This window comes from Argopecten irradians, chromosome 7 (genome assembly GCF_041381155.1).
Source record: "Argopecten irradians isolate NY chromosome 7, Ai_NY, whole genome shotgun sequence".
Taxonomy (NCBI): Eukaryota; Metazoa; Mollusca; class Bivalvia; order Pectinida; family Pectinidae; genus Argopecten; species Argopecten irradians.
In genome coordinates, this window is record NC_091140.1 from 18686015 (window position 1) to 18710096 (window position 24082).

General features: G+C 32.7%; 2 protein-coding genes across 10 annotated transcripts in view; one reads left to right on the top strand and one right to left on the bottom strand.

Annotated features, from left to right (window-relative positions):
* Nucleotides 1-989: 989 nt before the first annotated feature.
* LOC138327764 (proteasome maturation protein-like) lies at nucleotides 990-9715 on the bottom strand. Of its 3 annotated transcripts, none has more exons than XM_069274112.1 (6): nucleotides 9659-9715; nucleotides 6278-6375; nucleotides 5594-5654; nucleotides 4200-4301; nucleotides 3586-3679; nucleotides 990-1174 (listed from the first exon to the last, which is right to left on the bottom strand). In XM_069274112.1, exons 1-6 carry the CDS (start codon nucleotides 9698-9700, stop codon nucleotides 1107-1109), a joined length of 465 nt encoding a protein of 154 aa, XP_069130213.1. In that variant the 5' UTR covers nucleotides 9701-9715; the 3' UTR covers nucleotides 990-1106. The 3 variants fall into 3 exon arrangements, with proteins under 3 accessions (XP_069130213.1, XP_069130214.1, XP_069130216.1); XM_069274113.1 differs by lacking the exon at nucleotides 9659-9715 and adding an exon at nucleotides 9124-9242; XM_069274115.1 differs by lacking the exon at nucleotides 9659-9715 and adding an exon at nucleotides 8855-8873.
* Nucleotides 9425-24082, top strand: part of LOC138327761 (vascular endothelial growth factor receptor 1-like) — a 40785-nt gene continuing 26127 nt past the window's right edge. For 3 of the 7 annotated variants that reach the window (XM_069274104.1, XM_069274106.1, XM_069274105.1), the window contains exons 1-6: nucleotides 9427-9778; nucleotides 17633-17832; nucleotides 18513-18690; nucleotides 20815-21114; nucleotides 21636-21784; nucleotides 23640-23696. In XM_069274104.1, the coding sequence (XP_069130205.1) occupies nucleotides 9718-9778; nucleotides 17633-17832; nucleotides 18513-18690; nucleotides 20815-21114; nucleotides 21636-21784; nucleotides 23640-23696 (945 nt within the window). In that variant the 5' untranslated portion in view covers nucleotides 9427-9717. Of the gene's footprint in view, nucleotides 9779-17632; nucleotides 17833-18512; nucleotides 18691-20515; nucleotides 20543-20814; nucleotides 21115-21635; nucleotides 21785-23639; nucleotides 23697-24082 lie in introns of those variants that run through there. The other 4 variants (XM_069274110.1, XM_069274107.1, XM_069274108.1 and 1 more) reach the window with 4 other exon arrangements.

Genomic DNA, 24082 nt, shown 5'->3' on the forward strand with positions numbered 1-24082 from the left:
ATATAGGTTCCCCTAGGGCCCTAGTTGTGCATATTTCGATTTGGGACCGATCAATCATCAAGATGGCCGCCAAGGAGCCATCTTGGATTTTGATAGTTGAAGTTTGTTACTGCTGTTTCTCAGGAAGTACTGAAGCGATCTGTGACCTGTCTCAAATTTTATATATAGTATGTTTGCAAAAGTTTGAAAAGCAGAGAAAAGATCCCTCTTTCCATTGTCAGACATAGATCATTCTTTGGTGGGCGCCAAGATCCCTCTGGGATCTCTTGTTTTTCCATACACATAAGTCTCCACAATCAAACTTACTTCAGCTTTGATATCTCCATTGGCGGGGGATCTGAATGACTATGTCCTTGTTACTTATTGTTATCAAACCAACGTTCTATACTCAGGGTTACTATCAAAATCGTTATATCCAACTCCATACAATTCATTTTTGAAGAAAAACAGACAATGAAGTAACGCAAAACATCAAAGCCTATATAGTGTAGTACTGGAAACATGGAAATTTATGAGAGGGACATTTTCCCTCATTATGCAATTGCTTTTCTACTGCACATAAAGTTTTGTGAATATATAAACTATACTAATGTATTACCAAAGCCGTAAATTTTATATATACAAATGCATCGTGAAAATAACAGAAATTTACCCATATTATGCAACGGCCTTTTCACTGCGAACATTTCTACTGCATATAAAGTTTTGTGAATATATAAACTGTACCAAAGCCCAAAGTTTTATATATATACACATGTATGGCGAATTTAACACAGATGCAAATTATTTCCTTTTGCATGCTCATGAAAATATCCATGCTTACAGTATACATCAAAAGGTCAAACTACTGTACTCTGTCTTATCTCAAAATACATGTCATTACATAGAGCCTTTAGGTTTCCAGTGACAGTCCGAAGTAGCTATAATAATAGTGATAGTAACCCCTTGAGATCAAGATGTTGAAACTAAGTACAACACAACTTATAAGATGACATGGTGATTGTGAATTTAATTCTGACATAAAGCGAAGCACTTCAGAAAATGACAATGAGTTCATAAAATGTGATAAGAGTCTTTTAAATATAAACATCCACTATAAGATGATATTATAGTATGTTCATCCTCTTCTCCATCAGGCCATGGTGATCCACAATAGTTTCTGATTCATATGGATCTGCAACAAACAAAACAAAGTCAAATTCCATTACCGTACATTCGGTCTACAGTTTTAATTTTTTTAACATGACAATATAACAAACAAACACATAGGATACCAATGAAACAAAATCTTGCCGACATTAGTTTCAATGAAAATAAAGTCAACATTTGTTTAAAGATGCTCCACCGCTGACAGAGCATAAATGATATTCATCACTTTAACAATAATTGGTGTTTAATCATGTATATATGTGTCTAATTAACACAAAAAATAATACAAAATAATTTATTTTGCATTTGGTGCATGCGCAATCCGTACTTCATTCCATATAGAATATAGTGCCACGGAATTTTTTCGGGATGCAATTAATTATTTTTTGTAATTTTAACTTATAGCAAAATTCGAAGCTCAAACTTTCCAGAGGTGGTAATGGTGTAAAGTAAGTAACTTGTGTAACTGAAGAAAAATATCAAATCGTCTGCTGCTGTTTTTTATAGTGAAAAAATACCATTTGTCAGCGGTGAAGCATCTTTAAAGAAAGTAAACAGAAGAAAATTTGATGATTTTGGAAATACTTATTTCTGCAATCCACAGGGTATACAGATTAACTTTTGAATAATATCTTACAGCAAGTTTTGTCACAAAGTAGGTAAATATCGACAAATAACTGAATCTTTGCCTTTTAGCAGGTCTAAATCCTTTAATTGGAAATCTTAATTAGTTAATTTTGAAGTTTATACAATGGGAGGGAGTAAATCTGGGAATGATAATCTGGTAAATGTCGCATCCATTGTTTAATTGCTTGTAAATAATAATAGTCCAAATTGTCTGCTATAAGTCCAAAATATACTGGAGGGATTATTATGTCTGGTTTACGCTATTATAGTAATTTATCATTTCATTTAAATTCAGAATTTTATTTTCTAGAACAGTAAGTACTCTTATATCGATATTGTTCACTTTGAACTAAAATTAATCGATTGTGTGTATTATCTTCATCCACTTCAGAGATGCAGGAGCAAAAGCTGTATCACATCTTCAATGTGAGAGTCAACCAACCCCCACATACACATGCCTTAATGACTAGTCACATCCCGCATATCACCATATAAAGTAACTAGCAATTCAAATCAGGATGAACATGTGAATGATATCTGACCTGTTACTAAGTCTCGAGTATTTACAAATACAATGGCTTTTATCCCCAACAATCTGACCAAGCAAGCTTGTGTATACACTACTAATACAGAAGCATTTGTGAATATTTAAGTGGGTTGATAAGTAAACACTTATATTAAAACAAAAACCTTATTTATTTGAAGAATGGAGTAAACATGTCTTGTTTCACATATACATGTAAATGATGGACACTTGACTAATATATATTAGATGGTCACAGGAATGTTTGCTCTCAGTCTCGCCAACGGCAAGCATGTTTTACGCAATATGTAAGGTATAGAATTTCTAATATACTGTATTACAGAGGATGAATGCTAGCAGCAAAGACATTATCTATGACAGACATCTATACCTGATACAAGCTTGATGTAATTAGTGACATTTTGTGGTAAAAAAAAATTTGATTGAAAATTCAAAGTATTTAAATCAGTTTTTTTTTTTTTTAAATACATTTTTACAATTGCAGTTGAAGTATGATGCATTTATAAGCTGACCAACAAACTTTACAGAATGTGTGTATATGTATGTCTAGGGTTGTACGACACAGTGTCTGTGACCTACAAATGTACTAGTAACAGGAAACTGACCCCCTCCCCACGGATGTTGCTACTTCACCTCTCAAACACGGCAGACTGTCTCCATGTTTTCTCTGGGTCAACATACGGGGGGCTTCATAATGCCACAAATATTACTTATTTACTGATATATCTAAGCATGAAGTTCATTATGAAACTATTAAATTTCAAAATATTTACACTTAAAATTTGAATTAATTTTACTGATAAATTAAATCAATTTAATTAATACATTTCTACACGGTGAGCAGGTTAAACAAATGTTGTAAATTAATTATGTATTCTTATTTCTGTGTGATGTGTAGATGAATAGTTTCCCCTTTGTGTGCCTCAGCAGTTGGACTACCCAAGTTTATCATTTAGGAACATACTTAATATAAACCCTTTAACAAGTTCCATATACTCTTACATAGGACTAAGTCTGAACATTGTCTATGATGCTTATCTCAACAAGGTGTCGTAGATGCCAGATAGAGGAGGGTGGCTTTGTGTCACATATCTGTGGGTCATCTACGTACGTAACGTGCATGTAGATCTAAAACGTGTCTCAAATGCATGGGATTGTAACAAAACGCCAGGTTATGTAATTAAAGACAGTTACTCTGGCTGCTACTGACATCCTTTGCAGAAAGCATTTCTGTATAATTGTGATGTAATGATATATGTACTTACTGTTTAGTACATCGTCAAAGTCGATCATCTCATCCCGGCCAGTTAGGATATCCATCATCAGACCCGAGCTGTGTAGTCCTGGCAATCTTAATTCCTGCAAGAAATATTGTTGAATGTCCCCATTTCAGATATAAAGTTTTTACATTAGAAAATTAAAAGAAATTCAATATGGCATGATCTTTTATATATGCATATCCTACCAAATTATCAATGGTAATATAATGGTCACTTGAAGATGCACATTTTTATTGAATATTTAAATAATCAACTCTATAAAGGATCCCTTTTAAATTGCATTAAAATGAGAAATTGTTGCATTGTCATGAAATGAATAAAGTTTAGTTTACCCTAAAAGGAAATTATGTCATGCAAATTATGGCTTAAATTAAAGATGATGGGGTTAAGCTAAGAATTTTTTTAATTGATCTATGAAGATATATGAATCAAAATAAAGAAAAATATAAAGTGTTGTGTGTAAAAACTGTTCTTAGACCGTGAATTCTTTAATTGATTTATCCATCAATGTGGAAAGCATGAAAAGGGTAAATTCAGAGGATGCATGGTTAATTTTTTTTATTACTTGAAAATAAAACATAAAAGTACAAGCTTATTACCCTTTTGGCTACAGCAAATTCCATCTGTAATTTTAGAGGGGCATGGATACCATCTGTTTTTCGTAACATAGCAAAATCCATCTTCATTTTGTTCTCATTCCACTGGAAATGTAATATTTAAGATTTATAACATCATAATTCAATTTAGCTTGTTACGAGCATTTTCATTGGCTTAAAAATTTACTTTATCAGCCCATAAAGGAAAAAATGGCGTCATTGTTTGTAACGTTGCTTCTGATGACGTTGTAGGTAATGATTTCAAAGACAAAAGAGTCCCAAAATGAATTTTGAATATTGAAGAGATTATCTTTCGTAAATTGAATTATAAGGATTAATTTCAATATATTTTTTATGTTATGGAGATATAACACAAAAATCTGAGTGTAGTGTACTCTCATCATAAACCGCGAAGCGATTTATTCAGAGCACACTCAGATTTTTGTGTTATTTAACAATTAAAGGATTGTTAGATTGCATTTATTGGAGATGTAAATGCAATCTGGATGGCAGATAAATAGAATAGCGCCCGTTAAGGCTCACATTCATTTATGTAGATATTACTACACTAAGTCTAGGCTGCATTTATTGGCTCATAATGCAGATCAGGATTATCATTAGAGTAATGGGAGTTGCAGTGGCAAAATGTAAATATATATTGATAAGATACACTTGTTTCGCTGTTTAAAAAAAGTCGTCTGCTAGATCACCGTCTAGTCTATGTGCACGTGGTGACTTACCTGTGTCAATCTGTCATGCTTGAACGCCTTTCTGGGGTACTTTTGATCTAGAGCTCAGACACGCAGGCTGATATGTTTATAATGTGTTTTTTTATACTGTTTCTCTTAAGCAAAGCTGTGTAATTTTATGAATTTAATTAGAACTGCAGCAAATGCGATATATGGTCACAAGGTTTAAAAGCGATAGTGCAACATACACCTAGGACCTAGGATGGTGTGAAATAAATTAAATATGTGACCGGTACTAAAGGTTATCTGTTTCCTCACTTTCTTTTATTGACTATATAAACCTGAATTGCATTGTATTGTTCCGGAAGTTTCCAAAGTCGATCAGATGCTTAGAATATCATGACTGATGCAAGAGTTTGTATGCTTAAAGCTTACACAAAACAAATGCGTTTAGCACTGTGTAATGTCACTGTTGTTAATTTAAGTAGATTATCGCTGACAAGTATATCTTATAATATGTTTTTGAAAGTTTTGTGTAAATAAATCATGGCAAAATCTATTAAACGGTATAAGACACTGACTTCTGGTATTGCGTGCGCAGTTGGAATTTGCACAACGTGATGTACACAGACTCTACACCCGATAAGGAAAATAATAGCGCGAGTACATTCACACTAAAAATCCTTTTTTGTATGCCATTAACCCTACCTGTTTCTCAGACTGTTCCAATGGGTGCACAGGTCTGCTGATGGCATCATTCTTGTCAAACCTATTGTGGATGTATAGTGATAGATTTAGTTACTATTGATAAAATCAAAAATTATCCATGATCATCAAAATTCATCAAATGAAATAGCATTAAAACTTTAAATGTTTACAATATGTATATTATTGACACGAAAAATAATTAGTTTATGAAATTCACAAATGATTTAAAGATGCTCCATCGCCGACAGAGCAAAAATGATACCCATCATTTGAGCAATAATAGGTGTTTAATCGTGTATATATATGTCTAATTAACACAAAAAAAGTAACTCAAAATAAATAATTTTGCTTTTGATGCATACGCAATCAATACTGCATTCCATATAGGACATAGTGCCACAGAATTTTTTCGGGATGCAATTAATTATTTTTGATATTTTTATCTTGAAATTAAATTAGAAGCTCAAACTTTTCAATGGTGGTAATGGTGTAAAGTGAGTAACTTTTGTAACTGAAGAAAAATACTAAATCGTCTGCTCCTGTTTTTGATAGAGAAAACATTCCATTTGTCAGCGATGGAGCATCTTTAAAGTAAGCCATCTGTTTTTATGCATGACTAGCATTGTCACCTTGTTACATTGGTTTTAGAACAGACTAGCATATATATTCGGCATCCTTGCTTACCCATGTGTCATCATTTCTGGTACACCATAATGTCCCTCTGGAACTTCCACTTTCTGTGACCCATCAGGCTTCGGGCGGACAGCCGGATATGAAATATGCTGAAACAAAAATTTAAAATAATTCTATTGTTTGATGAATGCATATCATGAATATCTGAATTCAAACCACTGTGGCAGATGTCTATTTTCTAAAATAAACAAACAAGATAATGCTTCTCATTTTTTAACAATAAAGGAAAATTTCCTACAGTTTTCCCCTGACAAGACAGGTTCCAATCTGAATGTGAATTAGTTTTCTAGATGGACCCATACACCAAATTTAAATATAACATTCCAATCGATTCCTCAAACCTTTTCCTTAAATGTATGTATGTCATTCAAAAGTTGCAATGTACATCAGAATGGCCTAGATGTTTTACACAGAACCTTACCTAGTTGCACCTATGTCAAATCTATAAATGTAGGTAAAATTGATCTAATTTTTGTGTATGACATATTGACCTGGGTAAAGTTTTTTTTTAAATATGTGTATAGGAAAAAGCATGGTGTGTCTGTATAGCCCTTTCTCTAGGATCAAAATCTCAAGAGTCAGTGACCCTTGGCTGTAAAATCCTGAGGGTCAAATCAAATTCCTGAGGGTCAAAATATTAAACTTAAGGGTCAATTATTAATCGCATTAAAATTCAGTTATATTTAAATATTAAATTTCATAACCAATAACATTGATAATGGTTAAAAAAGTTAATATGACTTATTATGTTTCTATAGAATAAGTAAAAAAAATGATAATAATTACCGGTATTATATAAAATATTGATTAACTTCAGTATTCATGTAAATATTTTAAATTTTTAATTATATTTGATTATCTAAATTCTGGAATATTTAAAGGACATTTTTGAGCTTCTGATCATAAATATATTATTTAATCAACAAAATCATTTTATAAAAAAAAAAAATTTTTACAAAAAAAAAGTCTGTTTTATAAATCATAGTTACGACTGCTATTTTTTGTTTGAAATCAAATGTTATTAATTCAACTGTATTTCTAAAACGATCTTTTAACAACAAAGAAATTGATTTTATTTATTTTGTGTTGCGTTTCCACGTCAAACCACTTTTCATATTTGCCGCCAAAAACAAATTAGAAACTGTAACAGGAACGATTTACGCTTCTCATACTCCAACACCAATGGTTTGTGGGGTAATGTACATGTAGGGTTATTCAGGTTAACAACAAAATGGCTACTGCAGCATGCATCAAACTAGGCATATCTACGATCTCATCTCTGTTGTATACCTGCTTACAAGTTATATAACATTAATGTATTGCAATTGGAATCTAATATAGCTTTGATTAAAATGTGATTGCTGATAAGAATGTGCAGTTTTAGCGGATTGGAGGCGGGTAGGTACTCAGTACACGTGTGACTTCTTTACCTGTGCTCCAATTAGCAAATTACGGTCGGACTATGTCACAGTTGAGTGAATCTTTTAATTGGCTTGGGGTATTCTACCAATTAGTGTCACTGACCCTTGCTAATATACACTTTATGGGGGGCTGATCATCACATAATACACACATACACAAGCTTGATGGGCAGTGGTAGTAAAAATGTGAAGCGTCAGATTGACGCACGGCATGCAAAGATCGTGCGTCAAAATAAATTTTGCTGCGTCAATGACGCGAGGTCTCGGGTTAAAGCATGGTGTGTCTGTATAGCCCTTTCTCTAAGCTGGCCAAAATTCTGCATAATTCCATTCTAAACTGAGGTACAGATACAGTAGTCCTCAGATGTACCAAGACAAGAAACAGTTCAAGCACATTACTTATACATCCTTACAAAAGATTTTTTGATAGTGCAAAATACCAGATGCTGATAAAGATGTCATAGTGATCATTGCAAAGTTGTTACAGGACAGCAGAAAATGTAGCGACCAGACAGGAATTCTAATTAACCAGGACCTTCAAACACTAGCCGAATGCTATCTAGTCACTGATGATTGACCCAGTGCAATGCCCCTACACTCTTCTCTCCTTTTTCAGGACAGACTTTCAACTTGTGCTATATCTTACTATTCCATTATCCATGATACATTAACCCCTAATCCCTCTTCCAGACTCTTTTATATTGTTTTATATCAAAATGGCGGCTAGAAGTATCAATAGAACAAGACGTCTTTTACAAAATGGGATGGTTCTCTGATTTTAATAAATGTCACTAAATAATATATGTGCGCATGGAGAGAATTTTTTTTATCTCCACTTGCGATGTGTGCCAGTATATATGGGAACCAGTGCAATCGGGTTATTTCTGTGACAGACCCTTACAAGAGATAGGTCAACCTGACTTGATTTTCAAGAATAAAGTCTAGAAGGCTCAAGTAGGGATTTCGACGAGAGACATCTATCAAACGTCCTAATATAAAAGTCTCGAGGAGGAATCTCAATAGAGTATTACTATTAGAGATTACATTTATCTCCATCCCCTACCACCAGTCTTCCATGGAGCGACAAAGGTGAATACACTTCAATAATGGCAAAATGATAATACACACTATTTGCAACTGAAATTACCATTCAACATAACATTCAATCAGTGCTAAAGGATTTGTTATTCTTTTGTCTTGTGCTTTGAATCCTTTAGTAAAAAGTGAATCCCTCCTGCAGGCAGGACTGTTTTGCCTATCAAGGAGCCGAAAGCAATGTACTGCGGAACGACATTTATCAACTACACAATTGTTTGATATTCAGTTACTCTAAACACGAAAGTCAACCAACTGAAAGTCTTAAATATATGATAAATACAGTAAAAACAACCACTTAACCGGTTTTTGTCAACTCACTGTGTTCGCCATGATTTTCCTTGTATGTCCGGTCATGCGCAGAAACTAAATAGAAATACATCCGGAATCCTAAATGACGTAAGGGAATCCCTTGTTATTTTTAGCTTCTCGATTTTTTGAAAGCAAATCGATACGTCAAATATCTCGGTTGAAATTATATTGTGCATGAAAACATATTTTGTCTTTTTGAAAGCATAAAAATAAGTGAAGTTATAAGCTTATAAACAACCAATATTATTGTTTGTAGCCAGTACTAGCCACTTTCTTTTCTATTTTCATGGGTTGCTAAGTTGATGGAACAGCCACTCTTCAACACAGGAACTCCCCCTCAAACTGTGTCAAGTACCTGTGCCTTCTGAGCTTGTCATAAAAGTTACGCTGAAGTTGTGTGAGTCAGTCTTAAACATGGGATATCGAGATTCGCCGGATAGTGTCTTAAAAATGGACCAAACAAGTGACCAGACATAATTCTACAAATGAATTTCTTACTTGGATACTGTTGAATAACTTTAATCAAGAAATCTATTTTCGGTACCTGAATCTTCAGATCTCCATCTTGTGGATAAATTAGGTACATTATCTGGCCCTAGAGCCATGGAAGGCTTCCGTTGGCTGTTTGTAGACCTCCTTCTGGTGTTTTCATCAGCCCAAGTGCGTAAGTATAGACTATCCGAAACAGACAGAGTGCCTGTTTTGTGATGGCTTTATAAATACCTTGTAAAACGAACACTTCATGTAAGTTGGGTTTATTACACGTAGACTAGAATATCATTGATTATTTATCAAATTTTTATTTATTATCCTGTTAAATACTTTTACATTACAGGCTAGACATAAAGTTCATCATGTTGTATACAATCTTGAATGCAGTGCTCATGATCTACAGAATAAATTGGGCCACAGGACATTAAAAAAAATATTAAGATAATTTAAAAGGATTCAATCACAACAATAGGAACAGCTGTAAACATATAGTTTATATGTTATGGAGATCTAAACTGTAGAAAGATGCTTATCGAGTTTAGGAAGAATGTGTTTAAAAGGGAAGCGAACTGCAATGTATGACTTTGACAATCAAGTCATTCAATACTGACAATAGTAAGACTTATTCCATCCTTTTCAATATTTTCTCTTGTCAACACCTCATTCAAGGAGTTTCCAAAATTCCTGACGGTAAAGTTCAAGGGACAAAACAGTTTTCAAAGTAATTTCATGTACAGTACAACATCCCAGGTTACAGTGATATGCCGTTTTCAGTTGATTGACCTGAAGTACAGGGAGTATATAAAGGTCACCAGAATATGTTTCTATCCTAATGGGGATATCAGATCCTCAGTGAACGTCAGAATAAGGATCTGTATTTGAATACATATTGCTTGATCCTATATATTTGATTTTCACATTTGATTTCTAAGATATATATACATGTAGACATGAAAAATATACTAAAAGCAGGTTGATGTAACCCATATTTTGACCTTTGATCAGCATTAAAGGAACAGATTTTCCAGGCTTATTTTTTGTTTCTTCCAACTGGAGCTTTTTACATTTGTACTAGATAACAAGTTATCTTTTTTCTTTCTCTTACTTACAATTTTTATTCCTGACATCTCTGTGATCCTTGACAATTCCTAACTTTTGGTCTATAGAGTTAAGCATTTACATTATTCCTGCTCTGGGTTTAGCATCTGTCCCCAGTAGTTGTTAATTTGTGCTCTATTTTAGCCTAATGCTTAAAGGGAGCTCAAGTGAGAGACTGATTTGCTTGTTGTCAGTATAATGAAACGTGACCAGATGAGGTTTTGGTGACACGCTTCACTATTGCAAAGAGAGCTCGAGACAGCACAAATACACCACAGTCTCCCAAAATCATGCACACACTAACATACGGTAATAGGAAATTAGTACAATCTACTGTTTATCAACCAACCTTTGACAATATATAATATTTAGCTAGGTTATTGTGGCATGTTAGGGAAATAAAATGTACAGGCTGTACACATACGTGTAGTTGATGCAGATTGACATATTTGACCAGAACCCTTATCCCTTGGGAGTGACATCTGACCTACATGTTCAGTGTATCAACATTAAAAAAATTGATGACACACTTGATACACTCCTATTCTACTGTGGTTAGTACATTGGTTTACTACCTACTTAGTGTAAATCTCTCTAGCCAATACACATGCATTAAATGATATTGAAGTTGAACTATCTCTTCCATTGACATTAAAACTTCAAACACCAGTGGTCTAGATCTGCATGATGTGAGCTTGCCACTATTATTTAGAGTCTCTTGAATATTAAAATAATTAAACTGAATTTTGATAGTTTTTGTCTCTGCAATATGTCTGATCCTCAGTTTCAAACTAGGGGGAGATAATCTAGTATTATCATTATGGGGTTTGTTGGCCAGCTGCAGTCTAGTTGTTGGACTGAAATGATATGATAGATCCAATATGACTGCAAAAGGGTAAAGCCATGATGTAATAAAAGATCTAGATCTAGTTATCTACATATCTAAATGAAACTGTATTGTATTATTCTGTATTATGGATAAATTTCACTGGGGTTTTATTTTTAGTCTGTAGTATGAAAGACAGCTATTTCGGACCTTAGCTGGCTTTATGTTAGCTATAGGGGGTTTGCAGTATCTCTGTAATGTATTTAATTGTTCTGTCAAGCTGTAACAGTTCAAAGACTTCAGGAGCTTTACTAAAGAAATACTCAAGGTTTAGAAATTCACTTAAATATATACGATAATATACCTTTTCATTACTGATAGTTTAATGATCTTGGTGAATGATTCAGGCCTTTTGGGACTTTTGTATAAATCCTGCAGCCAAAAACTGAATACAACATTTAAATACAGATCATATAGACTCTTTGTTTATGTGTCTTCCTTACAAATAGATAACATAAGATTGGCGTTTATTTATGTTGTAATATAAACAGTGCATACATCCTTTATTATGAACTTGGAATCCCATCAGACACCAGCTGGATGTCAACTACAAATAAGCTCCCCCTCCTTTACATTTTGTACATGCCAATGTGCCAGCTCAGAAATAGAAAACATTCTAATGTTTTTAAAAATGTTTTCTTTTTCATCTTCATTAATTTCTCAAAAGTTGTAATTTTTATTTTTTTGAATTACATACACGGGTAGTTAATACAAATTTGTTTTAATTGTTTTGTAATATGGTTTATAAGTTATATTCATATTTGGCAAAGGAACTTGAAAAATGGCATCGGTTACATGATCAATATTCAAGGGATTACTATCACTGCCGTAATATCCATTTCTGGAGTATGTCATAGCAAAACTGAAGAATCTGTGTGCAACAACAGATGAAACAGATAGTTTGGGCATTTGATGTACATCAAAAGAATCAAATAATGGTACATGTGCACTGCGTGACTTTGAAGTTGAGCTTCACTCTCTGTAAATCTTTAAAGGAATTCTCTGTACATGTACAGGCCTCAGATTGGTGAGTTTTTTCTCTTTAGATATGCATTTAGTTTTGTTTGACATAGTCCAGGGGTTGATGTAATGACGGTGATAATAACCCTTGGTCTATATTGAGGATAGATACTTGCATATACTGTACATTTATAACGAATTAGTGTAGGCCTACATGCAGGATGGCACATGAACATGTTCACATATTTTAATAGTTTTTGCTGATAAACTTTTGTTTGAAATACGTATAACATTATCCACAATGTACAAGTTAGGATTTTTTCCCTAAAGAATGTTTAATCCGACATATCTGTGGTCGGACTGCTGGATAAGTTGGTAAAGTTCATAATGCTGTACTACATTTTGTTAATTGGTGATATATATTTTGCAGTAGAAAATGGTGACTTCTATTTTCAAAGTTGTTACAATTTGTTTACCTGGTAATTCACATACCGGTAAAATTTTTGGTAGTATATAAATGACAGTCATTTTGAACATGATGAAATCCATCCACAAACAATGTCCTACTTTACTATCCCTAGTACCCAATAATAAGGCAAAAAAAAAATGTTCTTGTTTTCAGTAACACCATTTAAAATGAAGGAAGGTAGGGATATTTTTTTTTTTTTTTTTATAAATTTTTTTTCTTCATCCTTGTTTTTTGCAGTGAAAAACTGAAGTAGACTTTATTCAACCTTATATATATAAACCTAGTCCGCTAAACCTGCCTATATTATTAGGCTTTTTAAATTTTCTTTTTTTGCCTAATATATAGACTATATATTAGGCAAAATTTTTTTTTAAAAAGCCTATTGATATAGGCAGGTTTAGCGGACTAATATAAACCATGGATTTGATTCCCAGGAGATTATTGGTGTTTTAGATTTTACAGAATTTGTACCAAAATTTCTGATTTTTATGCAAAACCAAACAAAATTTTAGTTGTTATTTTTTTGCTTGAGGACAAAACTCATAACACAAATATTTTTTTTATTTGGCCTAAGGATGTAAGATTGCATGATTAATATGAAAGGATTTTTTCTGTAATTGGTGTATATAATTGACATATTCTTCCTATTTAACCTGTTATTTCTGTTTTTACCTACTCCCTAAGTATACTTTTAAGTTTTACCTGAACATTATATATATAAACGTCTATCTAATTAAACTCATTATCAATGGATCCTGGATCCAGAGAAAGCATACCTTTAAAAGCTGACAAACTTTGTCTAAATGCCTCTTCAATGCAATGCGTTCTATCTCCTTGGCCACCCCATGTTTCGTTTCAAACACATGCAGAAAGAGTGGTATATTAAAGGTGTTTAATTTAAAGAGTATAACCAATTGTACCATGGCGGAATTAAAATTGTAGTAAATCTTAACCAGAAGTGTTTGAATACTTAAGTTCTTGCTTTCAGGTCTAAAAGTCAAAACACCAAGGTCTCCGTTTTAAAGTTTGAAACTAAGTTTCTGTGTCATGATCTGAAGTGTATGGCTGAATTCTGTCAATACAATTTTAAATAGTGATGCGGGGCTTGGTTCATGTGGAAATTAATTTTATAAATGGTTGCAGTTGCCATAGCAACTGTAGAGAAAATTCTGTAAAGTCCATACACATATATCCTTTTTAACCATCATCCAACATTTCCTATTTATATAGCCCATTTATATAATTTTCATTCATAGCCTGTTTATTTATCTCACTTACACCCCCCTTCCTATTCCCCCTCCCTCCTATCCTCCTTCTGAATTTGTTGCTGACTTGATAACAACAAGATAATTTTTTACTCTGTAATGGTTTGTATCATTCTACAAGCTCATATTTTAAGTTAACCACCTGTCACTGGTTACCATTACAGTACACACATGTATCAGGAATACAACAAGATGCACTAGCTCCCTCTTCTTACACCGACATTACGTAAACATATACATATAGAGAGTTTAATTGAGGTTATGTTTTGTATACATTAATGGTAGACATTCTGTAACCGATCAATCCGCCTCCTAGCACGTTCCTTCAGTATAAATAGCTGAAGTGATTGCACTGAGTGGCTCCTTGTGAAATATATGATCCATGCAGCTACTGTATTCAAATATTGTTTTTTTGATGGGGAGGGGGAGGGAGAGGGATTTGTATAGGTAGTGGAGACTGTTTATAAAAGTTTCAGGGATCTGGTTTGTTGTTGTTTTGTATCTTTTTTTATTGGCAACCATCATTAAAAGACATAGTCCCAGGTTGGAAACAGAAGAAGGCCAGAGTACTTAGAGAAAAAGCACTGACTTTTGATTGATAGTCAATCTATGCTTAGAAATTGCACTTGTACTCTACTGTCTACATAGGATTCAAACTCTTGAATCAGTGCTTTTCACAACTCGGCATCAACTTACATGCATTATTATTGAAAAATGGTTCCAATATTTCTCAGTCAATTTCTGGGATAGGTGGGTGGTTATTTTACCATGCCTGATCAGTATGCATGGCCAGCTAATTAGAGCCTGGTACATAGCAGGTTACTTGTTAATAATAGATTTAAGCTAATTCGTAAAATACAGCTGTTCCCTGACATGGTTATCTATCTCCCCTCTCAGCTGGCCAGGTTAATATAACCAGACTTCGCATATCCAACTGGCCAAAGGTCAGTCAACAACAGGATGTCCAAAGTCACGATTATTTAAGTCAGCAAACATTGTACTTCTAATATTTAACTTCACTCAAATGAAGGCTCATCTTCAAAATGGTGTAATCTTTCAAATTTGACCTGATCTTTTGTGTTTATCAGATCTTCAACTCCAGGTCAACAAACCCCCTCATGTTTTTTATCATTTCTTCACACATTTGTTTCTAAAATGGCCAGTCACTTAGGCTAGCTACCGGTATATATTTCCAGTAAGACTTTGAATTTTCACTTTACTTATTAAAATAGACATCTTTCTCAAGTTTGAGAACCACATTAGCCAGGAAATGCATTAAGATATTTTTGTGTTTATGGCTTTTACAGATTTTGTGTTAAGTAGTTTCCGTTAAGTGGATTAGAGTAAATGTTTAGAGGGGAGGAGGGAGAAGCGGGAATGGGTTATAAATAGAATTAGTGATAACACCTTAAGAATTTAAGTAAATAAATAAATTCACTGAAACAGGAAGTGGCCAGGGTCGAATTTCTTAATTCTCTAAGCCTGGACAATAGAGGCTCTTTATAATATACTTCTGATTTCCGTCTGAGAGTTTGATTGTTAGCGTTTAGTACATTGTTATCCCTAACCACTAATTATACACAGACCTTTTCACCCCGAGGATGTAGGCAGAATATTCAATCTGTTTACAATGAACTAACTTATACTAACCCAGCTTTTGGCATTGAAATCAGAATACATAGCTATATCTGTAACTGATATATAGTTTTAAAAACAATTCTGTTACATATAGTTAGACCTGTGTATAAAGACCACCTAAAGGATAAAGAAAACAAAGTATTTAAAGTCAAGTGGTCTTCAATCACAGCCCTGATTGTGTTAAAAGTGGTTATTAATTAGTGACCCCAAGAAAAGTGGTCTCATTAAGGAGGTAATCTTAATACAGAGGTGATCAATAAAGCAAGTTTTACTGTACTTTTCTTACCTATTAAACAGTTATTACTATCAGTCTGTTGATTCTGGTTCTTTCGAGGGTATAATGATCATGAGTAAATCTGGTCATTTATTTATTGATTTATATTTTATATAAGCTTATACAAAAAAATCAGAGAAAAAGGGCAAAAATATTTCTTTCGTAATATTACATACAATATGTTGGGCCTTATAGGTGTTAAGAAGACAATTGCCCGACCAATCCCATTGTCTATCCCAGATCTGCCATGGGAATTATTTACATGAATGAGAAAGGACCGGGAAATACGATGCCATCATTGGCAAAATAGAAACCCGATATTTATTTGCATGTACAATGTATGTAAAAAAAAGCCCTAATCACCTTGTTTGTCATTTGTATGTACCTGGTAAAAACAGCTCACAGAACAGGGAAATGTTTTATGTTTATATGAGGGTCATATCATAAATAAGTTGGAGAATACTACATCATATCAAATTATTATACAGAGCTTTTTCTGGGGGGCTTTTTTTAATGGATCCCATTCCAATATTTTGAAATTATTTCATGTACTAGGTAATTAAGCTGAATTGCCAAAATGTGCAGTTTACTAAAAATCCTGAAAAATATTTTCCGATTCTAATTTTCTCCCCAAAAGACAAAATAGCCCTATCCCAAACCAGTGAGAAAAAGTCTTATATTTTTTGGTTGTGACGCATTGATTTTATTACCCACCATACAGTTGACAGTTTTATTTGGTCAGCATACACTTCAGATTCTATTTATATAAATTTCAAAATGAAATTCACACGCATGTATGGTGAAATATGGCATTGAAACATACATTTATTATTAGTAGAATGTGGGTGGTTGAAATCAAATAAGTACCAAGGGGAGACAACTCCAATAAAATTCAAAACTCCTACACGTATTTTATATTTTAGAATGACGGCAGCTGATATGCTATAAACATTTATCCTTGCTAAAATGTGCTAAAATTACGTCAAATGTTTTGGACAAAAAGTAGTAATGAAATCCTTACAAAATTATAACAGAAAATATCAGTAATATCAAGGGGGGATAAATCATAGAACATTTTTGCTAATTTATTATAGGGATGAAACAGGATTGATATTTAAAGGGAGATAATTTGCAAAAAATAAAAAAATAAATGAAATATGTACAATAGCCGTATCATGGACAGACCAATTATTTAAGTACACCTGTAATTTAATCCCATCTATACTTGTCCAGAAATGAATACCCTAGTTTAATTTTACAGTCCAACAGCTATATGCCTATGGGGCTATTGTTGGTCATTTGTGCTGATCTATGTCCTGTGTACTAGACAGGCCTACATGAAGCATATACACAAAACAAGCTAGAAAATATTGTTTCATTCACCTCTAGTACTAACTAAAACAAATCGTCTCACTGTTATGTTTTGTATTTTTCAGTGAACAAGAAGGACCCTCGTCCCACCATTCGCCTTTATACAGCTGATACGTCCTTGGATAACTCCACGGATACTTATGGGTCCGAGTTTTGGGGACGGGAGGCAGCAGACGTTGTTCTGTCACCGGGACAGAACTTTACGATCGAGTGTCGTGGTGTTTACAATGTGACCATGAGGTTAACAAGGAGTTACCATAAAGTGGTACGAATCCTATAATGAAGAAAAAAAAACCATTTATAACATCCTAAATTTTGTTTTTCTCAAAGAACATTTGATAATGGAAAAAAAAAGATCAAGATGTTCTTTTATGTTCATTTGGTATTTTATATTTTGAAATTGCCATTTAGATAGATGATGTGTAAACAACATTTTAATGTGTTCAGATAACCATGAAAAATGTTATTACCAGATTAAACTTGTAGATAATTTAATGATAATCAGAATACATATCTAAACCACAATACCAGTGCCATAAATAGAAATGATCCATCATTCCATCACATTTTGTTACTTTACCATTTTGAGGTTTCTTCATATACAAAAAAAAATTATATGTGGAGAGTTACCTCCCTTTGTAATAGAGTTAGCTCCCTTACGGATAGGTAGCCATTGTGACGTCATTATTTTGTGGATGCAATTCAGGTCGTTCTCTCCGAAAAGTTTGACAATACAAGGGCAGATACATGTAACTCTGTAATATGTAATACAGAATACCTTATAACCTAAAATTGATAAAAGCTAAAACAGAAAAATTCAATTCAATTGGTACAGTGTACTTTTTTGTATACAACAGCATAGGCTATCTTGCATGTGTCATGGCATTTGTTTACTATTTTGATACAATTTTCTCTTAAATTTTTTCTTCTTTATTTTGTTAACAGAACTCTCCATATGCTGGACTGAACATAGCAGAGGAGCGCTTGTTACAGAGTATTAATAACTATGCTGCTAACTTTACTGTTACTGATATTGACTATCTATATACGGGAGAATACAGCTGTTTGTACGTGGACGAATTTAGGCACGATTTATACAGTAGTATCTACATTTATGTATACGGTAAGTCAGTATCAATTTATACAGTAGTATCTACATTTATGTATACGGTAAGTCAGTATCAATTTATACAGTAGTATCTACATTTATGTATACGGTAAGTCATTATCAATTTATACAGTAGTATCTACATTTATATACAGTAGTATCTACATTTATGTATACGGTAAGTCATTATCAATTTATACAGTAGTATCTACATTTATGTATACGGTAAGTCAGTATCAATTTATACAGTAGTATCTACATTTATGTATACGGTAAGTCATTATCAATTTATACAGTAGTATCTACATTTATGTATACGGTAAGTCAGTATCAATTTATACAGTAGTATCTACATTTATGTATACGGTAAGTCATTATCAATTTATACAGTAGTATCTACATTTATGTATACGGTAAGTCATTATCAATTTATACAGTAGTATCTACATTTATGTATACGGTAAGTCATTATCAATTTATACAGTAGTATCTACATTTATGTATACGGTAAGTCATTATCAATTTATACAGTAGTATCTACATTTATGTATACGGTAAGTCATTATCAATTTATACAGTAGTATCTACATTTATGTATACGGTAAGTCATTATCAATTTATACAGTAGTATCTACATTTATGTATACGGTAAGTCATTATCAATTTATACAGTAGTATCTACATTTATGTATACGGTAAGTCATTATCAATTTATACAGTAGTATCTACATTTATGTATACGGTAAGTCATTATAATTTATACAGTAGTATCTACATTTATGTATACGTAAGTCATTATCAATTTATACAGTAGTATCTACATTTATGTATACGGTAAGTCATTATCAATTTATACAGTAGTATCTACATTTATGTATACGGTAAGTCATTATCAATTTATACAGTAGTATCTACATTTATGTATACGGTAAGTCATTATCAATTTATACAGTAGTATCTACATTTATGTATACGGTAAGTCATTATCAATTTATACAGTAGTATCTACATTTATGTATACGGTAAGTCATTATCAATTTATACAGTAGTATCTACATTTATGTATACGGTAAGTCATTATCAATTTATACAGTAGTATCTACATTTATGTATACGGTAAGTCATTATCAATTTATACAGTAGTATCTACATTTATGTATACAGTAAGTCAGTATCAATTTATACAGTAGTATCTACATTTATGTATACGGTAAGTCATTATCAATTTATACAGTAGTATCTACATTTATGTATACGGTAAGTCATTATCAATTTATACAGTAGTATCTACATTTATGTATACGGTAAGTCATATCAATTGATACAGTAGTATCTACATTTATGTATACGGTAAGTCATTATCAATTTATACAGTAGTATCTACATTTATGTATACAGTAAGTCATTATCAATTATACAGTAGTATCTACATTTATGTATAAGGTAAGTCATTGTCAATTGATACAGTAGTACTACATGTGTATGTACATTAGAAGTCATTATCAATTTATACAGTAGTATCTACATTCATGTATACGGTAAGTCATTATCAATTTATACAGTAGTATCTACATTTATGTATACGGTAAGTCATTATCAATTTATACAGTAGTATCTACATTTATGTATACGGTAAGTCAGTATCAATTTATACAGTAGTATCTACATTTATGTATACGGTAAGTCATTATCAATTTATACAGTAGTATCTACATTTACGTATACGGTAAGTCATTATCAATTTATACAGTAGTATCTACATTTACGTATACGGTAAGTCATTATCAATTTATACAGTAGTTTCTACATTTATGTATACGGTAAGTCATTATCAATTTATACAGTAGTATCTACATTTATGTATACGGTTAGTCATTATCAATATTCATTAATGTATGTATACAGTTGTAACAAAAACATTAAGCAGTAACATGAGAAAGTGCCATTTGCATGAAAGTATGAACTGTAGGTTGATGGTTTTTCTCTTGAGTACTATGGATCAGGGGTATCCAGTGCAGAGGTGGCAGGGAGAGGATATAAGTTAGCCTGCTGGCGACAGTTCTAGTTCATTCTAACTTGTTCTTTTTATTTACCAGGTATATACAATAACTTTTAAGAAATTTCTCTTTCTTTTTCCAGATCCTGATCATTTACTCACACCTTTAAAAATGGAAAACAACAGATTTGTAAGTTTGGCTATTTACCACTATCAGAAGACATACATTCCATGTAGAGTTACGCATCCTGACGTCCAGGTGGAGCTCTACAAACTGTACCCAGATGAACTCATCGAGACTGGAGACACCAATGCTGTGTACTATGATCCAGAAAAGGGATTTGTGTTGGAATTTCCTAACAGTTTCTTTATTGGATTATTTGCCTGTAGAGCTAATTACAGTAATTATACAGATGCCAAACAAATACATCTTAATTACCTTGGTAAGTCTGCACACCATTTTGTGTATGAAACAATAATAAATTGATAATCAACATCTGTCTTGGTGCTTTGTTACCCCTTGTGCTCTGTAATTAATAGTTCTCTGAAATAAGTAATGTTAAATTGTAAAACAACATTAGAAGTATAGAGCCAACACTGTTTTTCTTGTTTAGGTTCAGAAGAGTGCGTAATCCTAACTTGGATACCACTGATCAGTATACAGAGCGATAAAGAAAGTGGGAAAAAATTCAAAGTTAATATTTAGATGAGATACATCAAAGCCTTTCATTCAAAATAATATTAAAAAAAAACCACTTTAAATTTCTACATTTTTGTTTGATCCCACCATAAAATAGAGAAACCAAATACATGTATATAGCATTGCTGATGCCTTTTCCATTGCAGCTTGATGCAATATTTTTGGTTAATGGTACAAACTACTAATTAAGGTGCGGTATTTATCTCTTGCAAACATTGTCTAGTTACCATAAAGATCATTTGATTATTATATATTGTATAACAGGTAGGAGTCGGTCTGCCCCCACACCTGTCCTCATTGGGTCAGACAAAGACTTTATCCTAGAGAAAGGTGGCAACTTTACCCTTCAATGTGAGGTCAAGGTCGATCCTGGATATGTTATCTTCATGAAATGGATTTATACTTCGAAGGAGGTAGGTAACAATAAAATAAGTTGTAAAACTGAAGGTGTCAATCAGATACGTTTGAAATTATATTAGCTTCAAACCGGGATTTCTCTAGATACAGGAGAAGGGAGCCAAACTTCATTTGATTTAACTTATTAAACTGAAACTTTCATTTTGCTATTTCTTTAATCAGTTCTTTATGAAACAATTTCTCCGAATATCTCAAACACCATACATGAAATTGGTGATCTTAGCTAGGGTTCATTTGGAAAATGTTAACCATCATATGGAGATGTATTAGGGCTATTCTAGAATTTAAGACATGTACGTTTTGAAACGTCTTAAATATTGTCACAGAAAACAACTCGATGTTAATTATAAATTAAGGTTTACTGTATACCACAGAAGTCTATCAATGAATTATTTGTTCAATAATTGTGTTTAGTGTTGCCTGATGAAGATGGTTAAATAAACTACAGCATGTTTCTACATTGCCTCTAGATGTACTGAAATTCAGTTGTTGTTTTTTTATATTCAGGCAATTTATGTTGATTTTTATTATGAAATTGTGACTAACCAATTTTAATTTCAGAAGTAATTAATAACTGTAGTAGAAGTTTTACTGTTTACCTATTAACTTGATTTAGATTCTAGTGACTTGTTGGTGTTGGTGTATTTCTTATTGTACATTTTATTTTGTTATTTATTGATGATTTTATATTATTAATATTTTTGTTCACCAGAGCATGACATCAATCCCACTTCTACCTTATAAGGTATTCCCAGCTTCCCTGACCCTTCAATGGAATCCACCTTCCCATGGCTGTTCTTGGCTGTAGAAATAGTTTCCATCTGATTGCCTGTATTGATGATGACATCTAAATCCCATCCCATGTTCCCCACCCATCCCTGTTTTTGGTAGCAGTGTGTTGTACTGTACCCCTGTGTTGTCTTTTCTTTTTATCTTTCATCAATAAATATAAAGTAAGTTGGATATGTGGAGCTAAGATATTGTCCAACTGTTTGATATTAGCTTTAAGTTCTATAAAATAGTATGTAAATGATACTGACTTAAAAGAATTTCATTAATTTTGAAGCAAAACATTCAAACTTACTTTAATAAACAGTTTCCACAAATGTTCCAATGCCCTTAAACTGACTCTAGATTTTCTTGTTTACAGGTAAATAAATTTTCTTTAGAATTATCTTTCATTATAATGACAGGTGATATCATTTCTTACATTCTCTTTCTCTCTGAATTAGCTTTCATCCCTAAACTGACAGACACATACTATTTCTGTGTCATTTCGGATTTGTTTAGAATGATCTACCCTTATGCTGATAGATTAATATATCAATTAAAAATTATCTCCCTTTCTCAACCATGGCAGCTTCAAGCAGTTGCATTCTTAAAGAATCTTCAGAAATACATTATCTTTTTTTTTTCATGCTGCAATATCACCCTTTTAATTGGCCAGTGTTTAGTGTGGGACATTTTGTAGACTATTTTCCCCTAATGTATAAACATACAACAAAAATTTCTTTGTATAGTTACCTCCCCTTTTAAAGACAGCTATTTGTTTTGCTGTTTGATTAAAAGAGAGCAAAACAAAACAAAACAAAAAACTCATTCATATGATCACAAACATTTTATGGCCATCAACCAATAACAATGAATGTGTTAATTTAATAAAAAAAAATAGAAATAGAAGTTTCCATATAGAAATTAATTGGAGAAATAAATCCTTATTCAAAAGATTCATGCTTAGTGGTAAACAATTATGTTATGCCTACTTTTAGGTGTGGGTCTGCACGTCTATTGTACACTTGTAACCTGTGTGTATTTGGTAGATACATGTATAAACCGCTCTTGTTTGTGTAGACTTTGGAGGAAATCCATCTCTCCGCTGATCTGTCAGCCACGAGTAACAGCACCCAGGTATGTAAAACTAGAGCATGTGTTTAAACTGGCCAGCAGGTTGGTTTGGGACATTAAAATTGTGTTAGGGTAATTAACAGCATGACGGTTTTTTATTCAAGATAATTAAGTTAGTTAATTGAGTTTGTAATTTTTATTTTAACAAAGCTAAAATTTGCAAATTAGTTGAAGGTGCTAAAATAATTTGCATTTAACTTTATTTTAAACACTAATATTTTTTGCTTACACTTTCAATTTTGTGAATTAATCTTAATTCTAGGGGGTAAGTACAGATAAGAGTGAGGGGATATGATTATCAAGGAGCAAGAAACCTTTTACTAGTGTATATGATAAAGTTACCATGCTCATTGACAAGTATAGATGCAGCTACAATTAGTGATATGAAG